This window comes from Mytilus trossulus, chromosome 13 (genome assembly GCF_036588685.1).
Source record: "Mytilus trossulus isolate FHL-02 chromosome 13, PNRI_Mtr1.1.1.hap1, whole genome shotgun sequence".
Taxonomy (NCBI): Eukaryota; Metazoa; Mollusca; class Bivalvia; order Mytilida; family Mytilidae; genus Mytilus; species Mytilus trossulus.
Window position 1 is genome coordinate 20,796,309 of NC_086385.1, and position 12,715 is coordinate 20,809,023.

At 33.1% G+C, this 12,715-nt stretch overlaps 1 protein-coding gene across 1 annotated transcript in view; it reads left to right on the forward strand.

The window, feature by feature from the left end:
• Nucleotides 1-12,715, forward strand: part of LOC134694890 (uncharacterized) — a 323,806-nt gene that overhangs the window by 249,569 nt on the left and 61,522 nt on the right. Inside the window, exons 49-51 of the mRNA XM_063555996.1 lie at nt 1,068-1,172; nt 5,713-5,820; nt 8,585-8,789. Of these exons, the coding sequence (XP_063412066.1) occupies nt 1,068-1,172; nt 5,713-5,820; nt 8,585-8,789 (418 nt within the window). The remainder of the gene's footprint in view (nt 1-1,067; nt 1,173-5,712; nt 5,821-8,584; nt 8,790-12,715) is intronic.

Here is a 12,715-nt window from a genome sequence, read left to right on the forward strand (position 1 = left end):
GTTGTATGAAGCTGCGTCCTACGGAGCAATCTATTAGAGAAAGTATAGATTTGGTAAAGTTTAAAAAGATCAATAATTACAATGCATGAAGAAGTCACAATGAATTATAAACCTCCTTATCACAACAGTTATCAAAAGTACTAGGATTATAATTTTATACGCCAGACGCGCGTTTCGTCTTCATAAGACTCATCAGTGACGCTCAAATCAAAATAGTTAAAAAGCCAAACAAATACAAAGTTGAAGAGCATTGAGGACCCAAAATTCCAAAAAATTGTGCCAAATACGGCTAAGGTTGTCCAAATGTTGAGTTAGAGCTAACAGACTTTTACTATAGTTTTTGGCTAAATTTTTCCCAAATAAGTACGTTTTGGGGGAAAAGATTGCATAAAATGCAATCAAGACCCTATGTTTCTAACATGATATCTAAATCTTCCTAGGCTTATCACTTCCTTTTTAATACATTTTACATTCGTATATATAATGCATTCATCATAACATTCTATACATTCTATATTTGCCCATTAGCAATTTATCAATGTGATATAATGCTCAGATCTTCCAGTCACAAAACAATTTTACACCAGTCAAGAAAATTACATAACTTTTGCAAGGTACAGGAATTTAATTTATGTTTTAAAAATACAAATGATGTTATTGTTAAAATCATCTTTAAAAAGTGGAGTTATCTCTCATCGTCCAAAATTGTAGTTGACTCAACTACTACCAATGCCTATTTGACAATGCAATATTTAATTTTACTTCCAACTGATAGATTAATGCAATCTTTTCCTTTGAGTGCTTACATACACTTTGATTGGATAAAGCAGGTGGGATTTTTCAAATTTGTTTTTTTGGTCTTAAAGAAATGTACTACAAAATAACTGTGTGCTAAGGCCTATTTCGGGTCAAATCAGGCCCTTACTGAAATTCTTAGATTATGTTAAATTAATTTTCTATGGAATTATTGCATTTGATTGGATTCCTGAAGAAAATGTGTAGTTTTATGATCATGAACACTGTTGTTATGATTAACACTTATCTAATTTACCAGTGAATCTTTGTAGTGCAAAACTGGTTGGGCAGGCAATGGTTATATTTGTGGAGAGGATCCTGACCAAGATGGGGTGCCAACACTGACTATTTCCTGTACAGGTCAATCTTGTCGTAGAGTAAGTACAATAAAACCTTTATAAAAAATGTTGGCAATGGTGTTCATTTTTAAAAAAAAAAATAACTGCAAAAATAAATGTATTTAATAAAACTTTTATCATGATTTGTCAAACTATTATTTTTTCAAGAACATGTTTAGAACTCCATGCCTTTTCACCATTTTGTCTTTTGTCACGTCAAAATCTTCAGTAAGCTTTTCTCACCACTTGGCGTCCGTCGTCCGCCGTCGTCGTCGTCGTCGTCGTCGTCGTCGTCGTCGTTAACTTTTTACATTTTGAACTTCTTCTAGAGAACCACTGAATGGAATGAAACCAAACATGGCATGAATATTCCTTATGAAGTGCTGACCAAGTGTTGTTTACTTTGTAGCTGATCCATTATCCAAGATGGCCGCCAGCGGGGGGCTTAGTTTAACACAGGACCCTATAGTAAATGCATACAAATGACTTCTTTTAGAAAACCACTGAATGGAATAAAACCAAACATGGCATGAATGTTCCTTATGAGGTACTGACCAAGTGTTGTTACTTTGTAGCCGATCCATCATCCAAGATGGCCACAAGCGGGGGACTTAGTTTAACATAGGACCCTATGGGAAATGTATACAAATGACTTCTTTTAGAGAACCACTGAATGGAATTAAACCAAACATGGCATGAATTGTCTGTATGAGGTGCTGACAAAGCGTTCTTACTTTGTAGCCGATCCATCATCCAAGATGGCCGCAAGAGGGGGACTAAGTTTAACATAGGACCCTTTTGGAAATGCATACAAATGACTTCTTTTAGAGAACCACTGAATGGAATAAAACCAAACATGGCATGAATGTCCCTAATGTGATGCTGACCAAGTGTTGTTACTTTGTAACCGATCCATTATCCAAGATGGCCGCCAGCGGGGGACTTAGTTTAACATAGGACCCTATGGGAAATGCATACAAATGACTTCTTTTAGAGAACCACTGAATGGAATAAAACCAAACATGGCATGAATGTTCCTTATGAGGTGCTGACCAAGTGTTGTTACTTTGTAGCCGATCCATCATCCAAGATGTCCGCAAGCGGGGGACTTAGTTTAACATAGGACCCTATGGGAAATGCATACAGATTTCTTCTTTTAAAGAACCACTGAATGGAATGAAATCAAACATGGCATGAATGTTCCTAATGTGATGCTGACCAAGTGTTGTTACTTTGTAGTCGATCCATTACCCAAGATGGCCACCAGCAGGGGACTTAATTTAACATAGGACCCTATTGGAAATGCATACAAATGACTTATTTTAGAGAACCACTGAATGGAATAAAACCAAACATGGCATGAGTGTTCCTAATGAGGTGCTGACCAAGTGTTGTTACTTTGTAGCCGATCCATCATCCAAGATGTCCGCCAGCACAAGACTTAGTTTAACATAGGACCCTATGGGAAATGCATACAAATGACTTCTTTTAGAGAACCACTGAATGGAATGAACTAAAACATGGCATGAATGTTCCTTATGAGGTGCTGACCAAGTGTTGTTACTTTGTAGCCGATCCATCATCCAAGATGGCCACCAGCAGGGGACTTAGTTTAACATAGGACCCTATGGGAAATGCATACAAATGACTTCTTTAAGAGAACCACTGAATGGAATAAAACCAAACATGGCATGAATGTTTCTTATGAGGTGCTGACCAAATGTTGTTACTTTGTAGCCGATCCATCATCCAAGATGGCCGCCAGTGGGGGACTTTTGAATGAAATTAAACATAGCCTGAATTTTCCTTTCCTTATGAGGTTGTGTTGTCACTTTTATCCAAATTTTATAATTTTTTTATATGATTTCAAAAACCCAAGTAGCATCAGGTGAGCGATACAGGCTCTTGAGAGCCTCTAGTTTTTGTCCTCATTCCTAAATATTTACATAAAAATTAACTGAGCCAAATGTAACCAAACTTGGCCAAAGTCAGCAATGAGCATTGGGCATCTAGTTTGAAAATGTGTCTGATGACCCCATCTGCCAAACAACATGACTGACTCAAATGTCCCTAAAACAAGTTTTGTCTGTGATTTTAAAAAACATTGTAGTTGATGTATAACATTGTCCGTATTCAGTGGTCAGGTTTAAGGTGTTTATTAAGTTGATATTGTCATAGAAGTGATGTCAATGAGTACTGAAGTATTCAAATATCGAATATCAAAAACGATACTCCATCTGTTTTCTGTTAGAATATTGCTTTCACTTTGTGTCAATCTTCTGTCATGATCTTCCCTTAACATTTATAAACTTTTTTTCTCTGAAACTACAGGACCAGATGCAACCAAACGTGGCCTAACTCATCTTTAGGGTATCTAGTTTAAAAAATTAATATAATGGCCCTGCCGATTAAGCAAGATGTCAGTCATGGCTAAAAATAGAACATGGGGTAAAATGCATCTTTTGGCTTTTATCTCTGAAACTAAAGAATGGAAAGCGAATCTGACATGCATGAACATATTCATCAGGTCAACCCCCATCGGCCCTGCCGTTTTAAAACCATCAGACATGTCAGACAACCTGTTGATGGGTTACTGCCTCAGAACTGGTACTTTATAGAACTTGAATTTTATTGTTTTGGGCTATTATCTTGAATATTATAATAGATAGATTAAAACTGTACACAGCAATATTGATTAGCAACGTAAGATCTACAAATAAGCTAACAAGACTAAAATGGTCAATTGACCCCTTTTGGAGATATTGCGCCTCATAGTCGATATTTGACAATTTTTGGTAATTTTTGTAATTTATTACAAAATTGTTCTCCTCTGAAACTACTGAGACAAAGGACAAGTACAAATGTATAATAAGGGGCGTTTTTGTTCCCCTTCCAGAATAAATTTATATTTAGATTACTGATAGCCTTTGAATAGAAACAAGACAAAACAGTGATAGAAACAAGACAGAACAATGATTTGTTTGTGTTCCGGTGAAAGAAAGGTTGCCTAGCAACGGTTTTATTAAATAGCCAAATTACCACTTATGCTCTGGGTTTTTTCATTACAAATTAACAATAATCATAATAGAATTTATTGTTTAGCAATAACTGCAAGTTGCAAATGAAGTCAATTTAAATTCATTTTAATAAATGCTGAGCAACAACCTAGCAACGGTTAAAAATTTTGTAATGTATGCCATATAAGGCCTGAATTTTGCATTTTTTAAATTTTTCATATTTTATCAAATGAAAGATACATAAGAGAAGAGTTGATGGTTGAACATTTCAGGATGGTCTATTTTGGCACTGATGGCAAATTTTGTCTCCAAACATGATTAAATTGTAGATTTTTTACACTTTTCGTCGTTCATTGTCTTTTCAAGGTCATAGTTTACACAGATTTCAGCACATAACATAATAAAATAAGGTGCTATTCGGACGTGCAAATACTGTAGTTCATTCTACAGGCGGGATAGGTTCAAATTTCTGGAAAAATGAGGGCAAGAACCTAAACATACCTTGTCCTTTAACCAAACTTGGCTAAAATCATCATTATGGTAACTAGTTAAAAATGTGTCTAATAACCTTACCTTCCAACCAACATGGCTGTCATTGCTAGTAATAGAACATAGCGGGTGATCAGCAAGTTTTGTCTATTATTTTTTTAACTGTTATAAATAAAGAAAATTTGTCTATTATTTTTTTAACCGTTATAAATAGAGAAAATTTGAAACGAAAACATATGTTTAGAAGAATGAGCTCCACCAATTTTCCATTTATATGTAAAAAATGTAAGGCAAATTCTTATAGGAGTTATTGCCTATAAAGGATAAATTTTACGAATTTTTTTAATGTTTGCCTGTTATCATTAAAACTATGATAATTAGAGAGAAAATTAAATCACAGAAATTATCAGCAAGGCAAGATCTGTTCATAAGCCAAAGAAACTAAACAGAATTAAAGATCAGTAATACAAGATAAAAAAATTGGAGATATTTGTCATATGGTATTTTTTGTCTACAATATAGGAGAATCTCCTTTGTTTGATATGCCTAAAAGCCAAGGTGAGCAACACAAGCTCTTGAGAGCCTCTACTTTATATAAAATTTGAAAATTTAATAGGCATCACTCATTAATTATACTAGTAAATAGAATAGATTTTATTTCGATTGCTTGTGCTAAATTGTCATTAAAATGTCTCAGAAAATACAATAGGCTAAGCCTAGGCTAACACTTTTACATGTCTTAGTCAATCCATCACATTGGTACTGTAGGAACAAATATTTTCATCTACAAGACTGTAATTTGCAATGTTGCAAATCTGACTGCCCCCAATTATAGTTTACAACAGATAGAACCGATGAGTACTTGGTTAGTTTACCCAGTACACATCCCTACTTTAGCAGTGTGTGAAATTGTAAAAAGTTCATTGTATATATGCATCTGACAGGTTTAAAATGGCCTTAAACCTCAGTTGTGGACTCATTGATTTTGAAATGATCTAAATACTGAAAATGCTTAAACATTCTAATTATTAATGTCAATTGATGTTATATACAATACGGTAACTATTTTGCAGGACAACTGTGCAAATGATCCAAACTCTGGACAGGAGGATAATGACAATGATGGAATGGGTGATGCATGTGATTATGACGATGATAATGATGTAATCGGTGATTTAGATGTAAGTCGTATCGTGATTATATGTATTTGGTTGTAAGTCTAATTGTGATTATGATGATGATAATGATGTAATAGGTGATTTTATAGATGTAAGTCTTATTTTGATCACAATGATGTTAATAATGATGTAATCGCTGATAATGATGATGATAACGATATAATCGATGATTTAGATGTAAGTCTTATTTTGATTATGATGATGATGATAATGATGTAATCGGTGATTTTGATATGAATGTTATTGTGATGATGATGAAGATAAAGATGCAATCGGTGATTTAGATGTACCGGTAAGTGTTATCGTGATAATGATGATGATAATGATGTAATCGGTGATTAAAATGTAAGTGTTATCGTGATTATGATGATGATAATGATGTAATCGGTGATTTAGATGTACCGGTAAGTGTTATCGTGATGATTATGATGATAATGATGTAATCGGTGATTAAAATGTAAGTGTTATCGTGATTATGATGATGATAATGATGTTATAGGTGATTCGGGTGTAATTTTTATTTGTTTAAACAGGTTTTTTTAATATTTATATACAAATTAGGCAATGAAGAATGTACTTAATTTTTGGGTGTCAATGCATTCAACTTTATACATGTATTAGAAAACTGTATAAAAATGATAAAAACTATTGAATCAACAAAACATGTCAATTGATTGAAACCAAAATTGCTTCCTTGGCCTTAAACACAATTTTAATATAATTTTGAAAAACTAAATTTTCAGTGATCAGCAGTCAAAAGAAAAGCTACAAAAATATGAATGACTGAAATCATAAAGTTACTCCTCATCAGATTTACTGCTCTTAAATGCATGAGGATTTAAGAAACAGTTACACACAGTTTTCATTTAGGAAGGTAAAATGTGAATTTTTTTTCATGCAGGGCTGTGATTTGTGTAAAACTGATTTCTCATTTGTTACATTATTCAAAATTCTGGTAAACAATTTGAAATATCACGAAACAGCGGACAGCATCATAATTACTGCAATAGATTCTTTTTTGAGATTTTCTTCTTAATATAGGAAGGTGTTTGAGTTAACTAATGTTTCCATTTGTCAAATTGTCCTAAAAGACCAAAGGATTCAAAACAATATTGGGTACATTCTTTAACAGGAAGCATAAACGATAGAGTGAAGTTATTAATACACCAAAGGCCATTGCATGATGGAATGATAAGCAATTCAATTGAATAAGGGCCTAATATATGCAAGCGAATACGTAACAACAACTAACTTTGGACAGATGATCAGTCAGACAAATCTTTCATTTCAGTAATTCATTCCTTTTTTTCAGACAGGAACTAAAAGTTTGCTTTATTTACGGTCAAAACACTTGATGATAGTATAGTTTATTGATAATGTTTAAGGATAACTGTTTGTTTGTGAGTAATATTGTGCAGACTGATTCAGTATAGTTTATTGATGCTTCAGGATAAATGTGTGTTTTGTGAGTATCATTTTGCAGACTGATTCCGTATAGTTTATTGATGTTTCAGGATAACTGTGTGTTTGTGAGTAACAATGTGCAGACTGATTCAGTATAGTTTATTAATGTTTCAGGATAACTGTGTGTTTGTGAGTAACACTGTGCAGACTGATTCCGTATAGTTTATTGATAATGTTTCAGGATAACTGTGTGTTTGTGAGTAACATTGTGCAGACTGATTCAGTATAGTTTATTGATGTTTCAGGATAACTGTGTGTTTGTGATTAACATTGTGCAGACTGATTCCGTATAGTTTATTGATGTTTAAGGATAACTGTGTGTTTTTGAGTAACATTGTGCAGACTGATTCCGTATAGTTTATTGATAATGTTTCAGGATAACTGTGTGTTTGTGAGTAACATTGTGCAGACTGATTCAGTATAGTTTATTGATAATGTTTCAGGATAACTGTGTGTTTTTGAGTATCATTGTGCAGACTTTTTCAGTATAGTTTATTGATGTTTCAGGGTAACTGTGTGTTTGTGAGTATCATTGTGCAGACTGATTCAGTATTGTTTATTGATATTGTTTCAGGATAACTGTGTGTTTGTGAGTAACATTGTGCAGACTGATTCTGTATAATTTATTGATAATGTTTCAGGATAACTGTGTGTTTCTGAGTAACATTGTGCAGACTGATTCTGTATAATTTATTGATAATGTTTCAGGATAACTGTGTTTGTGAGTATCATTGTGCAGACTGATTCAGTATAATTTATTGATAATGTTTCAGGATAACTGTGTTTTTTGAGTATCATTGTGCAGACTGATTTCGTATAGTTTATTGATAATGCTTCAAGATAAATGTGTGTTTGTGAGTAACATTGTGTAAACTGATTCCGTATAATTTATTGACAATTTTTCAGGATAACTGTGTTTGTGAGTATCATTGTGCAGACTGATTTCGTATAGTTTATTGATAATGCTTCAGGATAAATGTGTGCTTGTGAGTAACATTGTGTAGACTGATTCCGTATAGTTTATTGATAATGTTTCAGGATAACTGTTTGTTTGTGAGTAACATTGTGCAGACTGATTCCGTATAGTTTATTGATGTTTCATGATAACTGTTTGTTTGTGAGTATCATTGTGCAGACTGATTCCGTATAGTTTATTGATAATGTTTTAGGATAACTGTGTGTTTGTGAGTAACATTGTGCAGACTGATTCCGTATAGTTTATTGATAATGTTTCAGGATAACTGTATGATTGTTAGTAACATTGTGCAGACTGATTTATTATAGTTTATTGATTATGTTACAGGATAACTGTGTGTTTGTGAGTAACATTGTGCAGACTGATTCCGATGGAGATGGCGTAGGTGATGTCTGTGATAACTGCCTAATTGATGCCAACACTGATCAAACTGATGGAGACGGAGACGGAATTGGCGACGTATGTGATTCGGATCCAGACGGAGATGGTATCGCTTCAGGCTCCGATAATTGTCCATTTGTTTACAATTTAGGTAAATATAAAGGATTGAGCACGGTAGATTGGTAATGAAATTACGAATTTTCCTATCTTAATTCGAAATGTTTATATCTAAAATCTGGGACTATGATACCATACCCGTAGACTGGGTTAGGACGAACCCCCTTGAAAACTAATAAGCACTGTTAAAGTCAACGTTCTGCTCAAATTTTTTTGACTGTTAAAGTGAGTTTATGAGTCTAAATACCCCTTAAAATGCATGGCTACGGACTGGACTGGAAACTGACCAATCATTTAGATTTTGTTGCCCCAAAAGCGGATTATTGATTTTTTGTTTTGATTGTCAGCTTACCTTGTCACATGGTTTGTAAACCTTGAGTAAATGAAAACAATAGATTTCGGCAAACAAGTCAACATATGGAATACCATTAAAATTAGTGGATTTAAAATTTAAAGAAAATGAATTAAATACAAAAATAATTATCGTTTACGAAAAATTGTTAATAAGTAGTCAATATATATTAGTGTTGAAAATAAAACTAATATAGTCAAAATGCTGGCACTTTACCTGACTGCTAAGAAAACAATGTGTCGAAAGTTAACAGATCATAGATAATCCTAATAAAAACAACAACAAAATTTACCCAGGTCTCATAGAAATATAGCCACATTTTTTTTACTTTTCTGAACTCTTGGTTTACACCTAAATTTTGATATGGCAGAACAGTGAACAGGCTTGACCTTCTTTTGTAATTCTGATTGTTGAACCTACTCAGTACTGTACGTATTTGCATGAAGCCGTATGCAAATGCCACCTTAAGACCATTACTTAACAAAATTAACCCTGATTTACAAAAAATATTGCAAATATAAAAAGGAGTAGGCAATGTCAAAGGAACAGTATAATTTATTTGAGCTCTGCATGTGGTTTTCAGTTGTAATAAGTAAGGGATTTATATCCCTCTTTTCACTTAAAAAATTGCAAATGAAAATAGGCCAATCTAGCCTATAACCTATAAATATGAATTTACAGCAAACTGAACTTCTGTATCTCTTTTCAATCAACAGTTATAAGAAATTTAATGAATCACTATTTTCACAGTTTCCCCATGCTATTATCATCCTGAAAAAATCAAGTTTAAGATATCTTTTTTCACTTAAGGCAGGATTTGGTGATTAATATTAACTGTCAAAAATCAACATTTATTCTATCATTATATTAATCTTGCTTAAGAGTATTAAAAGAAAAAGAACTTTATGTGAAGAAAACAAAATGCTGAAATTTTAAATAAATTATTATAAGATTGTTGCATTTAGCATGTTTAGAAAAGAAAAAGAAAAAAACATTTGGGTGGGTCACCATACTTTTCTTCATGCTACTGATGCTTCTTCGAGTTGTCTATCCTGATATTACATAGCTCTTGTCTCGATTTTCAAGACAGTTGCAGAAAGCAGCTTTATGATGGCCTCATCAATTGTTCAGTTTTCTGCTTAAGTTAGGTAGATAGGAACTATATGCGATAGATCATTGATAATAAAGATTATCTCTATTAGTTTGATGTTTAGTGTCTATCCCCCATGTTATGATCAAGTGACTGAATTTATTTACAATTACTAATGTTAAGTTTTGTACTTGAATTAGTGTAATAGAATCTTCTTATGAATAATCAATGATATTTTGTATGAATTAGGTAACAAAAAAAACAAAACAAAATGACAATAATCAACATGAAATAAACAAATGAGAGAGGAAATCCTTTACACAGAGGTAGGCGTCAGCTGGCACCTAAAAAATAATGTATACTAGTTCAGCAAAATGGGCACCACACTAAACTCTGAAAAATATAAATGAACCAAAGTGAAAAAAAAACTCACATAAAATGTAGGAATAGCCAATATAAACCAAATGTGGCTGGGTTAAACAGGTTTTGTAATATATCAACCCTCGCCTTATACCTCTTTAGACTAGCTAATGTGGAATAAACAAACACATAGCAATACTCATAGTAAAACTCAGATTAAAAGTTCAAACCAATGTTAGAATAGATAACAGAAAATACGAAGCAAAACAATAAAATGACAATGATTAACAAAAGACTACTAGCAGTTACTGACATGTCAGCTCAAGACTTCAGTGAAACTAATAGAAAAATTATGTCTTCGTCAAATGAAAACAAAAAGTAAAATCACAAAAACGCTGAACTTAAAAAAAAATCAATTCGGAAAGTCCATAATCACATGGCAAAACCAAATAACAAAACGCATCAAAAACGAATGGACAAGAACTGTCATATTCCTGACCTGCTACAGGCATTTTAAAGTAGATTTTCTTCTGTAAGGGTTTAGTATTGTGCAATCATAAATCAAGAACAACACTGGTATTTTACCAATAACAAATAATGTTGCCATTGATTTTGACATATTTATTTATACTGGATTGGGAAACAAGTTATTGCAACTTATATTAATTTCTTTCAACTTTGAGGTGCGATTGCTGCCTTGTAGCGGCATTAGACGACGCATGGATTAAACGAGTGCGCAGCAAAATTATTTTCATTTACCTGTGTACAATATTCAATTTCGGGCATTTTTTCAAGATTATGTTTATTTATAGTCAATCGGTTGTTGGGTTGCTGCCCCTGAATTGGTAATTTTGAGGAAATTTTGCTGTTTTTGGTTATTATCTTGAATATTATTATAGATAGAGATAAACTGTAAACAGCAATAATGTTCAGCAAAGTAAGATCTACAAATAAGTTTCAGGACCAAAATAGTCAGTTGACCCGTTTAGGAGTTATTGCCCTTTATAGTCAATTTTTAACCATTTTTCGTAAATTAAAGTAATCTTTTACAAAAATCTTCACCTCTGAAACTACTGGGCCAAATTAATCCAAACTTGGCCACAATCATCTTTGGGGTATCTAGTTTAAATAATGTGTGGCGTGACCTGGTCAACCAACCAAGATGGCCGCCACGGCTAAAAATAGAACATAGGGGTAAAATGCAGTTATTGGCTTATAACTCAAAAACCAAAGCTTTTTGAGGAAATCTGACATTGGTAAAAATGTTTATCAGGTCAAGATCTATCTGCCCTGAAATTTTCAGTTGTATCAGGCAACCCGTTGTTGGGTTGCTGCCCCTGAATTGGTAATTTTGAGGAAATTTTGCTGTTTTTGGTTATGATCTTGAATATTATTATAGATAGAGATAAACTGTAAACATCAATAATGTTCAGTTTAACCATTTTTCATAAATGTAAGTAATCTTTTACAAAAATCTCCACTGAAACTACTAGGCCACAATCATCTTTGGGGTATCTAGTTTGAAAAATGTGTCCGATGACCTGGCCATTCAACCAAGATGGCCACCATGGCTAAAAATAGAACATAGGGTAAAATGCAGTTTTTGGCTTATAACTATGAAAGCAAAGCATTTAGAGCAAATCTGACAAGAAGTTAAATTGTTAATCAAGTCAATATCTATCTGCCCTGAATTTTTCAGATGAATTGGACAACTGGTTGTTGGGTTGCTGCCCTCCAATTGGAAATTTTTAAAGGAATTTTGCCGTTTTTGGTTATCTTGAATACTATTATAGATAGCGATAAACTGTAAACAGCAATAATGTTCAGCAAAGTAAGATCTACAAATAAGTCAACATGACCTAAATGGTCAATTGACCGCTCTTAAGGAGTTATTGCCCTTTATAGTAAATTTTTAACAATTTTCATTAATTTGGTAAATTTATGTAAATTTTTACCAAATATAGTTCTCTGTTACTAACGGGCAAAGTTCATTATAGATATAATTGTAAGAAGCAAAATCGTTCAGTAAAGTAAGAACTTCAAACACATCACCATCACCAAAATACAATGTTGTCATGAATCCATTTGTGTCCTTTGTTTAATATGCACATAGACCAAGGTGAGCGACACAGGCTCTTTAGAGCCTCTAGTTGGGTTT